At 35.7% G+C, this 21,439-nt stretch overlaps 1 protein-coding gene across 7 annotated transcripts in view; it reads left to right on the plus strand.

Moving 5' to 3' along the window:
* The first annotated feature begins 386 nt into the window (after window positions 1–386).
* EPHA7 (EPH receptor A7) overlaps window positions 387–21,439 on the plus strand; it is a 214,201-nt gene continuing 193,148 nt past the window's right edge. For all 7 annotated transcript variants that reach the window (XR_011258815.1, XM_069599247.1, XM_069599248.1 and 4 more), the window contains exons 1-3: window positions 387–731; window positions 5,095–5,159; window positions 8,693–9,362. Coding sequence is in view for 6 of the 7 variants with exons in the window: in XM_069599247.1 (XP_069455348.1) it covers window positions 635–731; window positions 5,095–5,159; window positions 8,693–9,362 (832 nt within the window). In the remaining variant the exon portion in view is untranslated. The remainder of the gene's footprint in view (window positions 732–5,094; window positions 5,160–8,692; window positions 9,363–21,439) is intronic.

The following is a 21,439-nucleotide window of genomic DNA, read 5'->3' on the forward strand; positions in this document are numbered from 1 at the left end:
CTAAACAAGCGCGAGGAGCACTACTATAAACACAACTGTAAATTAGGAGGGTTATTTTAGGATTGATTTTGCTCCGCGAAAGCTGCGATTGCTAAAAGCCAAGCGCCCACAGCAGCACGCACCTCGGCTGCCATCCACGTCCTCCTCGGAGCATCCAGAGCTAGCCGAGAGCTCAGAACCTGGAGGGAATCCTGTATCCGCAACCTGACTCCGCTTGCCGCCGATTGGCCCGCGCCCCTAACCCAACCCCCAAGGTTGGGGCGGCCGTTTCGCTGGGACCCGCCCCTAAGCCCTGGGAATCGCCGCCTGGGAGGCCGGCTATGCCTGCCACTCAACCCGAGTGGCGGAGGCTCTCGGCTCGGAGCCCCGCCCCCTCCCCCCTAATTGATATTATTGGAGTGTGGAGCAAGCGGCCGGTCTGCAGTCGGAGACTTGCAGGCAGCAAACACAGTGTGAACGAAAGGAGGGGGGAAAATTTTTTTAAAGCTAAACGTGGAGCAGCCAGCCGGAGATCGAGAAGGGGAATCAATGCGTGGGGCGCAATAAAAAATAAAAAGCCCATATACTTCGGAGCAAACAGCATTTAAAAAGCTACGGCTCAACTGAAACCTAAGATAAAACCTGCCCATGCACCATGGTTTTTCAAACTCGGCACCCTTCATGGATTATTTTATGCTACATCTGGCTGCTCCACTTTGCACACACCGGAGAAGCGCAGGCTGCAAAGGAAGGTAAGGTGATGGGAAAGCAAAGTTTGTTCTGACTTATTTATTTAGCTGTCTACCTGCAAGAGCCGGCTGGTCCGCGGGGCTGCCGGCCGCGCCTCCGGCGCCCGGCGACCCTCCCCCGCCGGCTCCCCGCCCCCTCACCGCTCCGGCCGCTCCAGGCTGGCCGGTGGCTAGCGGGGCTCTCTGAGCCTCCTGCAGCCCCGCGCCCAGGGCCGTTAGCCCGACGAGAGTGGGATTTCTGGCGCAGACTGTCCAGAGGGCGTGAGCATCAAAGGAAGGCGGAGGGGGGGGGCGGGGGCTCGGGGGTGTGGGAACCGCCGACGAGCTCGTTCTCCTGGAGCCGGGGCAGGTCAGATCTCTTCCTCTAGCTCTCTGCTTTTCCTCCTCTCGCCGTTCGTCTCATTGGGATTAAGCTGTGGCCAGAGTTGGTCCGAGACCGGGGAGTGCAGCTTCTAGAACCCTGGCCAGCCCGCCGGCGAACGGCTGGAGCCTTCCCTGAGGGGCCGTGACTTGTGTGAGCTCCGAACGCTCGGGTTACTAATGAAGTGCTCACTGCGTCGGAGGAGCAGGCGGGGGCCTGCGGTTGGCGCTCGGACGCCGGCGCGGAACAATAACGCCGCGGAGGTGAAGCAGCGGACGGCGCGCTTCCCGCGCCCCGCCGGCCTGAGACATCTCCATTCAGCGCGCGCAGCGCAGGTCCCGGCGGCCGCGGGGATAGTGGCAGCCCAGCGGGCTCGGCCTGACCAGGGGCGGGCGGTGGGAGTAGGGGGCAAGGGGAGGGGGATAAAAGGAGGGCTTGGACTGTGCAGTTGATAAAAAGATGCCGCCTGGGCGACCAGAAGTCCTCAAACCTCTGCCCCCACAGTTCTGCAGTTAAGGAAAACGAGTGATCGAACCTTGCGAAAGACATGGACCCTGGGGGCTAATTCTGGTTCATGAGAGCAAGCTTCTTTGGGGCAGCTAGATACTCCTGTATATGGCTTTTTCCTCTCGTTTTCTCCTTTGAACCATTGACAGAAGGTAAAAATACCTTTCGGTGCCTGTAGTTGGAGCTGGGGAAAAATAAATCCTGTCGATGGAAACGTCTTCTGAGCAGTGTCACAATCTACCCACCCCCCTCCGTATCGTGCAGGCTGTACGTCTAAAGCTGATTTCCCGATATTGAAAAGCAGAATACTAATAATTACTTGTCCCTAAAGTGTGTAGGATGGAGAAATCTGTTACCAGATATAGGTCTTTGGGTCGGGAGTTGATACGCATCGGTACTCGCTTCATCTATGTCTGAAAACTTCCTGACTTAGTGCTTTTTACGATTCTCTTCATGGGGCCTTCTTCGGTCACTGAAACCTCTCCCCCCACCCCGGCAACCAAACGCCATGACCTACTCTTTGATCCAGCCTGACCTTCTGACCCCAGTTTGCACATCTGCAACCTGTGTTGATGCTGAACCCATTCAGAGCAAACCTTAACTCCCAGCTGTCGGTTTCCTTCTTGCAGATGAACACACATCTGCTAGAAACACACATCCATACACACCAAAACCCACATTTCTACTCGCGTGACATCAGAGAATAGGGGCATTGAATCCTGCAAACTTATATTGATTGCTTCGGAATCTCGGGACCCGAGGAAAAGTTTGCACCGCCGGGGCGAAACCCCGCGCGCGAGCTAGCGCAGACCCGGCTGGAGTTTGAGCTATAAATAACTGCATCACTAGGGGGAGAGGTTCCTGCAGTCAGAATGGCTTGCTCGCCCGCGTTTCTCTTCTGGCTGCGAAATACGTGGAGAGGATTCTGATTCTAGGAGGCCGAATTCTTTACGTGCAGAAGTGAACTGTTTAAAAGGTGGGCGGGGGTGGCGAATACGCTCCGCTTCTCGGTGACGACTCACCTGGCGAGTCGCGGCGGTCAAGGGCTGCCGTTTTGGGAGCGAGCGAGCCCTGAGGCGACGCCGGGGCACCCGGGGGTGAGCGCCAGGGAGCGCCTGGAGCAGGTGCCTAGCTCTCTGGAGCGGATGGGAATGATTAGAAAAAGATGAGGGCCCTCCTTTCTCCACTTTTCCCGCACATGTTCTCTCGGGGAGGTCGGTTCTCGCCACTGGGAGCGCGCATATAAGTCAGTCTAACGCTTGGAGGCGAAGTGCAGCCGTTGTATTTCCTCTCCTTTAATGCCGCTGCCGCGGCCCCCTCTGAGAAGACGCTTCCCGATAGCCTCTCTCCTCCTCCCGGCTCCCTCTGGAGTTAGGGCGCCACCGGTTCCCTGGAGTGCCCAGGTCTGGCGGAGGCGTAATGGATGCTCCGCGCGGCAGGCGCGCCCGTCTGGCAGCCCCCGCCCCGCCCCGCCGACGGCCCCGCCCCGGCTCTCGTTGCCCGCGCGGCCGGGTGCCGGCTCCACCGGCGCGCCGGGCATCTCGCTCCTCACCCACACCCCCCGCATCCCCCACCCCAGCCCGCGCGGCGAGGGCTCAGAGTCCCGGAACCGCGGACCGCACTCCGCGTTCCCGATTGACCGCCAGGCTACGCCTCCGCGGGCGGGAAGAGGGGCTGGTGCTCCGAGCGGGAAGGCAAAAGCTCACAGTTACCGGCTGGTTCAGAGAGCACACAGCGGAAGGCAGACGGGCTGAATCTTTACGAGCTAGTTAAATGCTCAGGGGCCGGTTTCCCTTTTGTTTTTATTTGCTCATTTGTTTCTCTCTTAACTTGTTTGCCATCACTGCCCCACCTGGGTCCCTGGTTCTCACCCCAGGCTGTGCCGAGGGGTAACGGAAAAGCAGTAAATCATCACGGTGCTTATTTCACCTTCAAAAATGACCCAAGAAAGTCTCCTGGGTTTAAAATTCACTTGTCACTACGAAAGACGGAAATAATAAAAAAAATAATCTCTAAAGAGAAGTACATAGAACCCACATTGTTTGTGCATGTTGAGGACAAAAACAAAATAAACTTTAAAAATCATTTCCTATAAATTCATTAGTCCAAACATTTATTGATGTTCCTAGTTCGAAGTACAACTTAGTATTTTAAAAGTGTGGCTTTAAAAATTATTATTATTATTATTTGAAAGGGTGCGTGCTATCATGGTCTCCCTGAGAGTCTTAAGTATAAAACATTTTGAGAAAAAAGTGTTTGTATATCTATTTTCGGTTATAGGGAATAACCTTGACTAGTGTGAAGGAGTCGAACACATTATCAACTGCTTCTCTCTTTCCTTAGAGTAAAAAATTTTCATTACCTTTAACACCACAGTGTTTTACTCTATTAATAGTTATTGAAAAGTTTATTTAAGTATGTATTTCATTTAAGTTCAAATTTTAACATCTTGTTGAGATTGATGGCAAGCATTGTTACATGCCTGAAAATATATTCACCATTATTTCTGGACAGATTGATTCATTTGTTAAAATGCTATGGAATCATGGAAATATTTTTGAAGAATACAAACTCGTAACTCTGAAACTAGTTTGAGCAGAGTGAATGCTTTAGGAGATTAATTGTCCTAAAAAGGAGTAAAACATATCAAATTGGAAGCATGGTATATATTAATGTGTGCCATTTGAATGCATTATCTTGCATTATATTGTAAATGCATCCGGAGCATTTATTACATTTATATAAATTATAAATTAATTGCATTATACTTTATGGTAGTGTAAAAGCAGAATACAGCGGTTTTTAAAAGTCAAGTCAAAGTTTGAATATCCCATTTTGAGAATTAGCTAATGCTTTGAAATATTTGTAAATTTAAAAAGTAGAAATATTAAAAACAGATGTTTGAATAACCCAGAAATATATCTTGTGATAGGCAATTTACTTTTCTCATAATAACACTGCTTAATATGATTTTTAATGATATTCATTATGGCTTAAGAGAAGATATTGTGTGTGGAAAGTTAAAAAAATAAACTCCAATTCTCAAAAGGCACTAGGAAATAGTTTTTGAAGAATAGTACAAGTCAGTGACTGAGGAGTAATATGGAATTATGCTTTATTATGTTAATACTATTTTATTTGACAAAGTTTAGAGCACTCAGTAGTTTACAAAATTCTTTATAATATACAATTACTACAGACTCAGTATGCATCACATATCAATTTTTTACCTTTGCTTTCATACTTTTGAGTTTTTAATTAATTTTAATATTTCAATTAAATGTGTAAGTTGGTTTTTCAATATCTTTCTTCCCTTAAGAAAGTGGAATATTTTTGTCAGGTGGATCTATATTTCAGCATTCACTAATATAAATAAATGTTTATACATTTTAAATCATAAAGTGATAATTGTTTTAAAAATTAGATTGACTTTAATAACTTTTACAAACATATTTTCACTTTTCATCTAACATTTAGAAATGCAACTTTCTTTTTCAGTACTACTGCTGGATTCTAAAGCACAACAAACAGAGTTGGAATGGATTTCCTCTCCACCCAATGGGGTAAGTTCTTCTCCTCATAAAATACCAACCTCTATTTTTTAAAGTAAGAAATAAAACCCTCTTTCCCTTCCCCAATGGAGTTATTCAGATTCTTCACATTTAAATAAATTGTTTTGATTTCACATATCTTGTTCAATATTTTGTTGGGTTTATAATGAGACATTGAATTCTTGGAGTAGAGATGGTATACTTAGAACTCTGAAAAATAGATTTTAAAAAATCTCTTTAATGATTATCTTTTGAGTTCTTCTGTAAGTGGGACCATATGTCAGTTTCTAGGCTATAAATGTTAACTAATTACAGAGAATATGCTTTTCATGAACTCAAACCTCTTTAGTTACTTTATACTTCTTTAGTATAATCACCAGGTAGGTTGTGTGTATGTAGGTCTTTAAAAACAGTAGGTAATCTGTTTTCTTCTTTTGAAAAATGTTTAAGCATTATTCAAAATATACATGAAAGGATAACTAAAAGTATAATATGCTCAACATTTTAACATAAAATTTGCTATGAAACATGATTTGGATTCTCCAAAATTTGTACTATGTGCTACCTGTTCTTATTAATCAGAAGTGATGGCAGAGCAAGCACTTAGAGTAAAAATCTGTTACAATAAATAAGTGAAAGCTGTCCAATAAAAGTTTATGAAAATATAAGTAGATTCTAAAAAAATTCTGACTGTTAAGTGTTGTTTATCCAGAAAGATACATTACTTACTTAAATTTAGTTCAATGTCAGTGTCTTTGGGTATTATTTTAATTGTGAAAGAGGGTACATACTTCATCCCTTACTAAGTAAAAAGGTTCCGAGAAAGGGAATTGTAATCCCCATTGTTACTTAAGTTAATCTTTGGTACAATGAAAAGTTTGGAGTCAAAGAGCATTAAGTATAAGTGAGGATATAAAAAGTTTGCAAAGAATGTAAGTCTGAAAGAGATTTTTGAGTTTAAGAACATCATGAAATGAACATGTCATAAGCTGGAAGTTAGTTTAAAAACGTAAAATGTGAACAATGCAAATCTGTTTAAAGTAGATTAGGTTTTTAAAATGAATATTTGAGATGCTTAAGATCATATTGCAGTTATCTGTATTGGTCAGAAAGAGCTATGAAAAAAATGACAAGTATTTTACAGATTAAATATAAAAAGTAGGCTGAGTTTGAAGTATGAATGTCATACTTAACCTTGAAAGTTGAATGGTTTCCGTGAGTAAAATAATATGCATTATAGGAAGGCATTCACAAAAAAATTGAGCACCTTTCTTGCCAATGATAGATGTGGCCCATTTTCCACCCTTCATCAGTTAAAACAAATAGAGATAGAGGATGGTTTTTATCTCGTAAGGAGAAGTAAACTGATATATGTTTCTAATATTTCATCCATGCAATCCATAAAATGATAAACCATGACTTTCTGTTTTATCTTGGACTGAAATGGACATTTTATCAGTGCAAAATATCTTGAGTGAACTTAACCCTACATATCTTATGAATCAGCAGATAATATTAGACAATGATGATTGACAGTTTATCCCATGTATGAAATGGGTTGGCTTATAAGTGGCTAAATATCTAACTGAAATAAAATGTTATTAAGATATAAGTGTCTAGAAATAATTTTGTAAGCGTACTATAAAAGCACACTAGCCAAACTAAGATTTCTTTCCCAGTGTAGAAATCACTGCAGTCTCTTAGAAAGTAAGATATAAACCAAAAGTTGCATTAAATGCATTAATTTTGTCTCAATCCATCTTAAAGTTTCCCTTCAGGAGTAAATTTTTAAGTAAGCATTAAAGTTAACTGAGTTTCATTGGTAGTAAAATTGATTTTTCATACATTGAACAAAATAATATAATTGTTCTTAGAACTAGAAAAAAGAGTTCTTCAGTTGTATTCCTTTCTAATAATTAGCCTTGGCTTCTTCTAACTAGGGAATTGTTAAAAAGAGCACATTTATCCTTGGAGCTTTTCACTTTTTGTTAGATGCTATTACTAGTTTCACTTCTTTTAATAATTTCAACCTAATTAAGATACTAAAATTCTGCTCATCCAAATGGATGAATTTGGTTATATTTGGCTGAGAGCCATTCAAGAAGATTATAAGCAGCTAACTAAAATGGAAAACTATGCACTGCATTAACTAGTCACAAACTTAAGTTGTGTTGAGTAAAAAGCTGAACATGTTAATGGGCTGTTTGCTACATTTGAGGATCTTTGATAGTGTGTATAATAAAATTGTAGCAAATATATGTCATCACAAGAAATTTCTGAATTTCAGGATATTGCTACTTTGTCTTGTTAGTTTTCTCAGAGCTACTTTTAAAAGTAGATACTAGTATTTTACAGAATATTTAGGGAAATTGATATTTCTGATCGAGTTTTATAAATAAAACTCATTACCACATGCTTATTTTTTTTTTCCCATTTGCTTTTCTTGAAGCAGTAGTTTAAATATTGCATGCTATGTGACTTTGGATTAGAAGACTAATAGGATTTTATATTTGGCATTTCCTATTAGGGAAATTAATACAAGTAGGTGACAGTTTCACTATTAAGGTATCATAAATACAAAGTTGAAAATTTTGTAATAATGGTAAGAAAGGACATAAACAACAATTGACTAGGCTTTTAGGTAAAATGAATTTATTAACCAATGAGCAATAAAAATAATATTTAGCAAGGTTTAATAAGCTTTAAATTCTTGCAAATTCAGCTGAGTTTATTATTTTCCTTTTTTGTGAAAATAAATGAGTTCGCTGTAGTATATATTATATCAGCATATGAATGGGTATTTTTAAACATCTGATATTTTTCCTGTCAGAAGGCTTATTACCTAAATGTGATTCAACATGCTGGCTTGCCATGGACATTTTATTGTCTGTTGAATCATACTTTTATAACTATTTATAGTTATGTGGCATTATGGGCAATATTATATATAACACTGCAGTAAATAAACAGCTCTATAAAACATTACTCTTTTATATCTCATTTTTCAAAGAAAGATTCCCCATTATGAATATCAACATGTTGTGAAATGCTCTTGCATTTCAGAGTACTCTTGGCATTTTCTTCCCTGTGTTTTTAGGTACTCTCTTAATTTAAATATAACATCAACACTTAAAATGTCAACAGAATGATCAAAAATTCCGCCATGTAGCTGTATGTATATGCATTAAATGGTAATTTAAGTAATTTCGTTATGTGCTTTAGTCTATAAAAAACATAAGCTCAGTGGAGACATTGGCATAAGCAAACACGTAAAAAGCAACACTAATACATCAGCAAACAGATACTAAGCAAAATAAAAGATTTATTGTGTGCATAAACAATATAAGCAACCTAAATGATGTTCTGCCACCAGGATGGAGCTGAACAGAGACTCATTCTAAAGGTTACATTGTTTGTCACCACAGGAGTTCACCTCACTCTTTCAAAGATATGCATTTGTGCCATACTGAAGAGTCCTCAGGCACTTGCAAAACCCTAATTTTATTATTTGATGAATGACTGATGACCTTTTCTAAATTTTACAGTGGGAAGAAATTAGTGGTTTGGACGAGAACTATACCCCAATCCGAACATACCAGGTTTGCCAGGTCATGGAGCCCAACCAAAACAACTGGCTGCGGACTAACTGGATTTCGAAAGGCAATGCACAAAGGATTTTTGTAGAATTGAAATTCACCCTGAGGGATTGTAACAGTCTTCCTGGAGTCCTGGGAACTTGCAAGGAAACCTTTAATTTGTACTATTATGAAACGGACTACGACACTGGCAGGAATATAAGAGAAAATCTCTATGTCAAAATAGACACCATTGCTGCAGATGAAAGTTTTACTCAAGGTGACCTTGGTGAAAGAAAGATGAAGCTTAACACTGAGGTGAGAGAGATTGGACCTTTGTCCAAAAAGGGATTCTATCTTGCCTTTCAGGATGTAGGGGCTTGCATAGCTTTGGTTTCAGTCAAAGTGTACTACAAGAAGTGCTGGTCCATTATTGAGAACTTAGCTATCTTTCCAGATACAGTGACTGGTTCAGAATTTTCCTCTTTAGTCGAGGTCCGAGGGACATGTGTGAGCAGTGCAGAGGAAGAAGCGGAAAACTCTCCCAGGATGCACTGCAGCGCAGAAGGAGAATGGTTAGTGCCCATTGGAAAATGTATCTGCAAAGCAGGCTTCCAGCAGAAAGGGGACACTTGTGAACGTAAGTAATACGTGCTATTAAAATTTCTCTTTGCACTTTTTTCTGTTTCAGTGTCAAAGATTTCAAGTTATAATGATTATTTGAACAGGTGAGTCAGTTTGTACCAGCAGTCCAATTTGGTGGATTTTAAGCAAAGTCACTATTGAACTTATTGATGATTTGCCACAGTGCACTAAGTGTGCAATAGGTATTGCAGTAAATATTGATGATAATGGTATTTCTTACTAAGATTTAACTAACCCTGTGCTTGACGTGGAAGACAACAGTGGCACTTTGGGCTATGAGATTTAAGAAAGGAGATTGGGCAGAGAGAGGTGACATTAATCAAGATTGAATGATGTGTGATTCTATGTTTTGAAACCCATATTGTCTGGACTCATGGGTAGCAGGAAAAGGGCATGAAGGGGGCTGCTAACAAGAGTTCTTCTAACAGACAAGATACATACAAATAGAGTTACAAACTTAGAATTATTTTTTATAAGTACTAAAACTTCTATGCAAAAATCATCAGATTTCACTTGCTAAATCTCTGAGACTGCTTTTGCCAAAGCTGTATTTCTTTCCAGGACTAAACAATAAAAGGAGTGTTCCTCTGATAAGTCAAGTTTTAGGTAGACTACATTTTTGTGGAAGTGGGCCAAAGTAAAGTTTTAGTTATCAGAATATATCAGCTGGACATTTTCTGTTTTGAAATAATAATGGCATATGAATTTGTGAACCTTTTCCTTTGTGTAATAAAACTGAATTTTCTCTTACATAGCTTTATGTAGTCATAATAATTGGCCAGTTTTTTTCTATTTAAAACTATGTCCAGGGATATTCAAAATTAATAGATATTTTTCTGTTTGTGAATATCCTGAAAATATAATCAGGTTATATTAATTATGTCTCTTATAAATTTGAAAACATAATATATTACCCAAAATAACTTTTATATATTCTTTGTACCCCTGAGGCAGCTGTATAATTTTAATATTAGTACTTCCCAGTTAATTTAAAGGGAATTGTAGTGAAAAATAATTATTGTAACTAAATGTTTTTTGCTGATTTACCATGTGCAGATACTCTTCCATGTGCTCTACACAAAAGAGTCCATTTAATGAGATAGATAACATTATCACCTCTATTTTACAGAAAAAAAAAATGAGGCTGTCAAGGGTAAAAGACTGCTTGCAGTTACCTTAGTAAGTAATTGTCCTAGCTTAGATTAAAACTCAGAATGTTCTGATTCCAGAGCCTGGACTTTTAGCGACAGTATTGTTCTGGCTTCCATTAGAAAGCAGGAAGAATCATAGCAAGTATTATTGTTTCATTGCTGAACTTAAATGCCTTGGTTCTAGTAGTTTGATATGTAAATCACATTACTTTTTTATAAAATTCTCATTCTCATAGAATGGTTCAAGAAATTAGTAAATATTTAGATCTGTGTTGTCTAGGAAGGTAGCCAGTGGCCGCATGTGAGTCTGAGGCTCTAAAAAATGGCGATTCTATGTTAAGATGTACTGTAAGTATGACTTACACACTGAATTTCAAAGACTTGGTACACACACAAAAAAGTGGCAAACATCAGTAATTTTTTATGTTACTTTGATTTTGAAAAACTCATACATTAGAAATATTGGGTTGAATACGATATAACGTTAAAAGCCTTTCAAATATTTCTTTTTACTTTTTTTAATGTGGCTACTAAAAATGTAAAAATTGCATATGTGGCTTGTGTTATATTTCTACTGAATGTACTATTTAGATGGAATAACTGAGTAAATATATTTTTTCTGTCCTGATTGAAGTGTTAAAATACTTCATGTGAATGGTCGCTGCCATATAAAATGCCTCTGACCCAGCACTCAATTATCATTCCTACCATAGCTGACATTGTAAAGTGAGCTCTGAGCTAAACAGAGATGATGTATTCCTGTCCCCTAGACCAGTTTAGCAGCCTTTCTGGCCATTCCATGGAGTCAAACCTGTCTACCCACTGTCATCTTTCCCTTTCCCTTGCTAGTAGTATTTCTTATTAAGTAGAACATCCCGCAGGTTGCATATGTATGGAAATCAAAAACTGATGGAGATTTATCACTACTAATAGGCAGAATGCTATTCCACTGGGTAAGTATAGAAATATTCTTAGTGAATTCATCAATTCAATGAAATGGAATGTTCTTATTGACTTGAGATTAACAACAGGTACTTGAAAATGATGGAGGATTCAATAATAACTATTATAAGAACATTTTAATGACACACTGTTACACTTCAGCTGTGAAAGCAGCCGGTTTCAGTAGTATGCAGATTTTGATTGATGTGAAATTGGAATTTAAAATGTTTGCACAATTAAAAATGGAACACATAAAAATTCATATAAAAGCACACAATTAAATTTGTCTAAAAAGAAACTGGGAAATAACGTTAAAGATCTTGTTCTTTTAAGGTTTAAAGAATTTTAAAGCAAATTATAGTCTTTTTTGTTTTATTTTGTGTAATTTAACTCAAATGATCTCTACATTTACTTACTAAGAAAATCAACCAGGAACTGTTTGACTTCTGTACTTCTAAGTATAGAATTTAGTATGAGAAGCAGTCTTTAAATGCGGCGAAGAGATATATTTTCCGTGAAGTCTCCAGTTTCTTTGAAATGATGAAAATCATCTCATTAAATGTGGTACTATTAAGATTATTTACATTCATTTATTTTGGTTTCAAGAATTGGAACCACATTTGAGTAGCAAATTATTGTTGCCTGCAAACTGCGCCAAACTGCTTAAAAATAAAGTAAAATTAGTTCACTGTCATCTGCATTAATTCTGCATTGGAATAAGTGAAATTAGGTATTAATAGTGAGAGTTCATGAAAAACATGTGATTCAAGGACTCAAGATGCCTTCTTATGGTTTAAGCTGAAAGAGGATGTGTGTACTGTTTTGTCTACCCCGTACCTTTCTTAATTTTTAACCTTAGTGGTGTTGACAAAGGAATTAAATACCTTATACTTAACCATGGCACTATGTTCATTTGCAAAAACATTTCCCTCCTTGGCATAATTCCAACGCATTGCTGTGAGTGTACTTGCCTCTGGAATCAATCCAGGCCTGCCTTTATAAGTATTTCTCCTGTTTCCTTTCAGTGATCCTGTTAAGAGTTTGAAAACAAATCTCAGTCCCCTATTGAGGAAAACTAAAGAGTTTGGGAGAGGATGGTACGGAGTCCCTAGCCAAATAATGGTAGTTAGTCACTTAAAGGCAAGTTTATCTGGGCACTTTCTAGAATGGGAGTCTGTTGTGATGTGTGTTAAAAGTATAGTTTGAAATATGGACAATTATGAAAACTGATCACAGTTTTCCTCAGTTGATGTAAAAGCTTTTATTTCTTTGTGATTTTGGAAAACATAATTCAATTTTGAAAAGCACATGTTTCTCAAATCTACTAGTATATGGAGAAATTCTAATGTTTTTATACAGTATTTTTATGAAAATATCTTTACACTCATTTAAAAACATAATTTTGGATAGCATGTTGATTATCAAAAAGTCCTTTTGAAAATATTTAGCATATCAGTTCCATCACAACTACTATGTAAACTAGCCAGTATATTTAGATAGACGTGTATTAATTTTAAAAAATGAGAGCAGATTTTATTTTATATATATAAATATCTCTTGAAAACTAGTAAAATTTTATTCTGAAACAGCTTGAAATTTTTAGAAGTTTTTTTTACAATTTTATTTCATTTAAAAAGTATTCTCAAAGTGTGGAACTTATTATTGTAACTTGAATTTGTATAAGTAATTTGTAGCTCACACTGAAAACTCATGGTCATTTTTCTCATTTAATCCTTATCACACTGCTAAGAGGTGGAAAGTATTTTTTTTCTCTCTTTCAATTTAGGAAGAAACTGAAGGTTAGGGATATTAATGAATAACAAAATTGGCTGAGAATCCAGGGTTCTGTTTTTCAGTTCAAGCCTTTTATTTCCCTACTACATCACACCGCTTCCTAAAATTTATACTGAACTTCAACCAGTGGATTTTAGTTACTGAAGAAGTAATGACATTTTATTCTAGGTAGGGTGACCATAAACCTAGTTTTCTGGAAATAATTGTTTTACTTTTTACAGTGTGTCTTTTTACTTTTAAAAATGTTCTAATTTGGGTGATAAAATATATGGTCAACCTAATTGTAAAATATCCAAAGATGTGATGCAGTTTACGTGCACATACATTGGAACATAGAGATGTGAGCTACTTGATTTCATATAAAGGAGAATTCAAATAATCATAGGTTTTCTAGTTTTTATTGTAAAGGATTTCCGTAATAGTTACTTCTTAATATTTTCTATATACCATTATTTTACTAACGTATAACTTACGGACATAGAACAAATGTTATATGTTACTTGAAGAATTAAAACATTCATTAATTAAAACACTCATCCAATTTAATGGCATTAATAATAGTTGAAATCTGGTTGTTGATTTTGAAAACTGTGTTTTTCCACAGAAAAGTAGCAATTTGTACCATTACTTTGACATTTACATTTGACAGTAACAAATATATCTTTATGATATATAGTATTTATAGTATATAAAAAGAAATATAAGGTACACTACAGAGTTAATAGCTCAGATGCTGGAGTCATAGCTTTTAAATTCTGGCTCAGCATCATACCAGGTGCAAAAACTAGGACAATCTTCTAAGCCTTAGTTTCCTTAAGTATAAAATGGTGCTAATAAAAATAGTACCTGTTTCCATAGAATTCTTGTCAGAAGTGAATGAAATAATGCGTGTAGAAACCCTATCTGGGACATAGCAAATAATCAATGAATGCTTGCTGTTGTCTCATTATTAATAATGCAACAGGAGTTGTCTAAGTAAAGAAATTTTATGGCACTGGGTAAATGAACATGTTTCCAAAGACACAGATAGTTAAATATCCTTTAGGTCAGTAATCTCATCCCTGGTCATTTGCTGAGGAAGATATATCAATGGGAGAAAAAAACTTTTTATATAACCTTTCTTCCTACCAGCCTTGTTTATAATTTCAAATATTAGAATAATCTAATTGTCCAAAGTTAAGTACATCCTCTTGACTGAAATTAAAGTATCAGCAGTGTGATGTAGGAATTTTAAGTCATTTATTAATAATTTTAAATGGAAAACAAAAATATGTTGTATATACTCATATTTAGAATTATGAAAAATATGCAAGTGAAAAAGAATAAAAGAACATAATATCACAGTGAATGTGTCAGATTGCTGAAATGGTGGGTGATCTTTTTTCTCTGTGTTTTTAAAGTATCTTGAGATTAAAATTTTTTAGCAATGTAAGTTTTATGTAACCTGGTAGCTTATTCAAACACAACTTGAAATGTATCTCCAAAATATGGGTTTTTAAATTAAGTTAACATCTGTATAAAATCGCTCAGGCAATAGAACAGCAGTAAATCTTTTAAATGATTTAAAAGAGGGGAGATTCACCAAAAGGCATTTAGTAAATGCAGGTCATAGATTTTGTTGGTTTTTAGATTATAAAAAGATGGCAAGAGCTGTTTTAAGTGTTTCATTTTATTAATTCATTTAGTCTTATAGAGAGGCATTCCTAACTCAATCTGGTGGGTAGGCACTTTTATTACCTAGTTTAAAGGAGAAAAACATATTTAGAAGTATGTAAAATGTAAAAGTTATACATTCTGTATATTAAATTAGATTTACATAAATTATACACATTTTTATGTAAGAAAACCAAAGCACAGCGAGGGGTGGGTTAACTACCTAAAATCACACACCACATAGACTGGCCAACTGCCATTTAATCAAAGTACTCTGACTCCAGAATCTCTGCCCATAACTGATACATCGGATCGCATCCTTATAGATGAGCATTTATCTATCAGAAAATTTTTTTTAAAAGATAAGATTTCTTTCAGGATGTCTTAAAAGGTGATACAAATTTTCTTCAATTTATAATAATTTCAAAATACTTGTATCTCTGTCTTTCTCAAACATTCTAAATATTTCATCTGCTTTGCCATTTTCTATTCCAGTTCTTCTTTTATGGAACAGTAAGAATGCACTTGGTAGAATGTGACAGAGACATTGTTACAGTATTACTCAGAAAGCTTCAGGTTTCTAATAACCAATAAAAATTCCCCATTTTTTACAGTGGCATTTTATTCTTTTCTAACTTTCAGTCACATAATTTATCATCCTTGAGAGCCCTGTTCCATCTGCTTGATACTGGTCTCTTGTTCTATCTGAAGACATCTGTAGATGTTTTTATGATGCCCTATCACTTAACATTTGGTCCCCAATAAACAGAAATGCAAATAAACTATCATGACCTCTCACAATTACCTATTGTATCTTAATCTCACAAATCCCCGGCTTCTTCAGCAACCTCTCTTCCAAATTCTGATGTTAGACACTGGCTGTACTTGCCCTGGTTTTTACCTTGCCTTTTTTCTACCCCACAATGCCACCTGCCCTATATCAGCCTGTTGAAATTATGCCTTTTCTTACAATTTCAAATTAAATGACATTTATACCTTGTTAGATGATCCCACTTTGTGAATTCCTACAAGTGCTTTGCCCTTTCCCTCTGGAGATCATCATATATGGTCTGATTTTTATCACTGTAATTTCTTTTTACAAATTCTAAAATTTCTTAACAACCAAAACCTACTTATAGCATGCTATGTATATTTCACAGTAGCTGACATAGTTCCTTGCACCACCCAAATCTTCCAGTAAATGTTTATCAGATTTCTTAAAGACTTTGAGAAATTTGGTAAATATACTACCTACTCCAAAGGCAAATATATTCTATTTCATTTTGCTCATAGCACATAGCAAGTTGATGTGCTAAGAATAAGCAAACATGAACAGGAGTCTGCTCCAGACATGAGGAATTTATTTCTATGAGGATAGTGTAACTACTTATATATATTCATTGTCATATTGCTATTTTCTGTTTGTCCATTATCTTTATGTTTTTCTTTTTAACTTCTCCATCTCCCTCTTTTAATGAAAGGAAAGCCATTTGTCCCTTTTTACTAACATACTATCTATGTCTTGAGAAAAGAGCCTGATAGATTTTCCAAAATAAAATCTTAAAGTTTATCTTATATGGCAAAGTGCCATTCGTTTTAAGATTATATTAGTTTTCTTCCAAATTATATATTGTAAATATTATCTTGATTTGCAAAAGAAATGAAAAATAATACAAAGAAACAAAACACAAGAAGTCAATTCCTAAACTAACATTTCACTCTATATATTGGAAGTTAACATGCATTCAGTTTCATGTCCAAATGTATTTCTGCTATTTGAGTTATAACTATATTGTATTATAATTTTTTTACTCTTCTTAAAATTATTAATTTTCAGAACCTTGTAGTACTTTTTTAAAAGGCTTTTTGAATAGGTAATTTGTAAGATCTGGAACAAGTGCCATCCATGTGTGCTCCAGTCCCAAAATATTGCTTTTCCCAGGAGCAACTACTGATCATCAGTTTCTTCTGTCCTTTGCAGAGATATTTGCTCATAATTTCTTTAAAAATATGGAGAAGGATCATTGTGATACTTAATAAGAATCATAGTACAATTTCCTTATAGAACACTGTAGACTTCATTTAAAGTTATACTGTTTTTTACTCATTTCTAGCCTTCGTTGTATGTACCCACAGTTCATTGAAATGATAACTATTCAAAAAATAAAGAAGGAGAGAAAGAAGATCTGATGAAAATTAGGAAAATAATCAGAGGAAAGAAATATGAAATTAATATATGCAATTTAACTTCATATGATTTAGAAACTCAGAATATGATATCAGATGATTTCTAATTATCCTATCTTTATATAGCCCTTTATATTTCTAGTGGAAGTTTAAATTGGCATCAGTTTCTAGAAGCTATTTTTAAAATTTAAATCATTGATACCTTAAAATGTTGCAATTAGTTTGATTTTTTTATTGAACCTTGAGTTGTTTTCTATAAGATAATTATCACTAATCTACAATAGATTTTATTCATAATAATATTATGTATAATAAAGTTATTTTGTGCAAATAATGCTATAATTTTAATGGGATAAATTTAACACAGCCATATATTTACTATTTTTCTCTATGAGCATAAAAATCTGATGCAGGATTCAGAGAGGAAAACTTCAGACAATCCTTTTATCCAAATTTTCCTCAGAGTTAATTTATCTCATCCTATGCAAAGTATCACACAAATTCATTTTTATGAAAGCATGTCTTCACTAGGATAGTCACATAGTACTAATACTTGTTAATTCATATAGTAATAATATGTGGGAAGTAGAAGAGTAGATTCACATGTAATATTAAGATTGGCAATAAATCCAGTAACAAAAACAATTCACCCTTAAATTTAGGTCAGATTGATAAGATAAAGTCATTTGTTTCTGTTTTCTGCCTATAGTATCAACCTCATTAAAAGTTTAGAATCCGTGTGTTTTTGTTTAGTTGCCAAGGTGCGTCCAGCTCTTTTGCAACCCCCTCTCTCAATGGGATTTCCAAGGCAAGAATACTGGAGTGGGTTGCCATTTCCTTCTTCACAGATCTTCCTGACCCTGGGATCAAACTCACAGCTCCTGCATTGGCAGGCAGATTCTTTACCACTGAGCCAACAGGGAAGTCCAAATCTGTGTGTACACATGTTATATATTAATCTGTAATAATAGCATTTCACAGGAACCCAGAATAATACATTGATTGAAATAAGTTTACATTATTTTTCTTAACTTTTGTGGTCTTATTAAGAAGTAAGGAAGATTTATTATTTAGTGTTCTTTGTTTAGTCTGGGGTCAATCAGTGACATAGAAAACAGGGGAAGATACATTTTAGGGCATAATAGTTTGAAAAATTTTAATAGTTCCATTTTATATATTATGTATTTTGAATTTTTTAATTTAGTTCACTTATTTACTGTTGATAATTGTATTATCTCTTGCTTCCAATATATTAGAAAATTAAGAGGCTTTGAAAGAACATGTAACTGTAGTTTATTTTTTGTTTCATATGTCATCTAGTTAACATCTCGTTTAACCTCTTAACTATGCTGGTGTCAGCCTCGGACCTACACTGAAGCTATTAGCGCTGAAATAGCCTTTCAAAGAAAACCTAGATCCAAGGAAGGGTATTAACATTGCAATGCTTTAGTAATAAAATACAGTGTTGATCACATAATTTACATATCTTATCTTTGTGACTTATCAGAGTTGCTTAACAATTTGTCATGTTAATATTACCTGTTATACTTTTTAAGATCATTCTTTTAAAAGAGAAATTAAGGGTGGGAGTGTAAAGATGCGAATATATCTAAAAATCACTACATATAATAAAAGTTTTTTTCTGAGAAAAATAAATTGATTGTTAATTCACCATGGTTAATTCATGGTTAATTCACCATGGTTGGAGGAGCCTGGTAGGCTACAGTCCATGGGGTCGCTAAGAGCAACTTCACTTTCACCTTTCACTTTCATGCATTGGAGAGGGAAATGGCAACCTACTCCAGTGTTCTTGCCTGGAGAATCCCAGGGATGGAGAAGCCTGGTGGGCTGCCGTCTATGGGGTCGCACAGAGTTGGACATGACTGAAGTGACTTAGCAGCAGCATATTAATCTATGTTTTCCAATGATACATATATGTTCCAATGATATATATAAACATATATATGTTCATTTTAATAATAGTTTATTTTTTTAGCTAAACAGTTCCCATATAGACAAGGGCACTTAATGGTTATTAACTTACCTAAATGATATTAATTAATGACCTTAATTTAAACTAGTAGGTGATCTAAATAAACTTAATTGATTTCAAAAATGTTTCTTTATATCTTCTGTTTTTAAAAGGTGAAATAAAGCATATTACATAGTGTTCTTATTTTAGTTGACATTTTGCTATAAAGTAGTTTTATCCTTGAAAAGAAATGTGAGATATGTATTTTACCCACTCAAATGTATAAATTCATTATAGCACAAATGTTCTGTGGACATTCTTGTACTCCTTGAGGGTATAATCTCCTCCAAGACAATTAGAATCACAAATTCTTGAAGGTTGAGCATACCTTAAAGATTTATCAAAGATAAATTGAAGTTTTTTTTTTTTTAGAGGATTGTAATAAATGGGACAATTAAAAACCTCATTTATAGTTATAACAGTTTATTTATGACAGATCTCAAGGTAAAATCAGAACTTACTGTTTCCAGTCTTCTTTCCACTTCAGTATCACAAACACACAATACATGTATACATATACACACATATGCAGAAACATTGCCCACCTAGCCCCCTACCAAGAAGAAAACATGCAAGTGAACATAATGGAACAAAAAAATAAGATTATTGTTCTCTTTGACCCATTTTTAGGTTTCTGAATTGCTGTGCACTAATCTCTTAATTTATAGGTACTGAATAGTTAACTGAATAGTTAAGATTCTTTTCTCTGTGGAAATCTCAGGTGACAGTTACAAAGAGGCTGAATACTCATGTAGGATATTCTTGGATTACTGCATATTTTAAAAGGAAAAAAAACAAAGTAAAGTAAAGCTACCTCAGTAATGTCTTTAAATTTTGCTTCACAAAGCAAACAATTTAGAAACAAATTTTTGCTTCTTTATTTTCATGTAGATTGTATTTCCTCTACTATGAGTGAAAGTAAATTTCACTTTTTTTTTTTAACTTACTTAATTCATGTATTATTTTACCAGATCCTAAGAAGGAGGATTTTTGCAATTAATGTGTTTCAGATATTGTGACTGTTGTGGGTAAATATGTTTTAAAATGAGAACATCGAACACTTCTTACATTACCAGAAATCTAGAATTTGGGATGCAGCAGAAACTCTGCTGTATAACTTTGTGTTTTCTGTCTAGATTTCCCTCTGATAAACCTATAGACTTTAGCTGCTTAGTCTTTTCAAGGACGGGGACAGTCAGGCTTCATGAAAGTCTGTTTTCAAATTGACCTCTGAAATTAGCGCATGCTAACCTTAGACATTTGGCTTGTGATCTGAAGCTAGGAAAACATGTGACTCCAGGTTTAGTATATAGAGACAGTATTTTAGTATGCAAAGAAAACCTGATAAGAAAATTTTAAATTTGCTTTTTCGACCATGTTTCTTGCTGTGTCTAATGTTTATTCTGCACAAACATTATATACTTGAGCACTGTGTGTTTCAAGGCAGAACATAATGGTTTGTTCATTTTACCCCTTTGTAAATCTTTCCCATAAGAAGACATTGCTACTTCAAATTCAGAGAGCTCTCCATTGATTTTCAAGATTATTCACCAGGTCATCACAGTATGTGTAGTCACTCTTCTTTCTAATATTCTTCACTCATCATTCAAGGTTGCAAAGTGAATGTTATTTCCCATTCCAGCTCCCTCTGATTTCCCTTTTATTTTCCCCGCATCTTTTCCTATAATGGCGTAGACTTTGAAAATAGCTTTTCATTTACCACTGAGAAAGTTCTACACTCTTCCTGGGTTTAAAACTTTTTAGAAGGTAGTAAAAATATATCTTCCTTCCCTCCTCTGTGTTTTTATTGATGAGATATGATATAGCTCGAAACATTTTGCCCTTTTACCTTTCTAACATGACAGTGATTCTATATAATTCAGCATTATTCATATTAATAGTTAATAAAAAAATTTAGACCTTATTAATAACTATTGCTCATTTTCATCGCAAAGTTTTGGTGTCATGATGGCATATTTTTCTGTTTTGAGCTATTATCCATCCTTTCATGTTTCTGGTTGGATTCTTAAGTAGGTGTAACAGGAAATCTAGTTTTTATCTCTTCCATCATTGATAATGTTAATTCTTTGCAAACATATATAAAATTAAGCTTTTACTATTGATCAGAGAAAGAAGTTTTATAATGGAAATGTAAAGTGGTAAATTAAAAGTTAAAACCACAAATCACAGTGTGTGGCATAATTTGTATTTTAACTCTGTTTTTTTTTTTTTTTTGAGCCAAGAAAATGAACCACACTTTGGATCAATGTTGAAGGTTATTGTCCCTTTTGTAACATTTAGACTGTATCTAAC

The sequence above is a fragment of the Ovis canadensis genome, chromosome 8 (assembly GCF_042477335.2).
Source record: "Ovis canadensis isolate MfBH-ARS-UI-01 breed Bighorn chromosome 8, ARS-UI_OviCan_v2, whole genome shotgun sequence".
Lineage (NCBI taxonomy): Eukaryota > Metazoa > Chordata > Mammalia > Artiodactyla > Bovidae > Ovis > Ovis canadensis.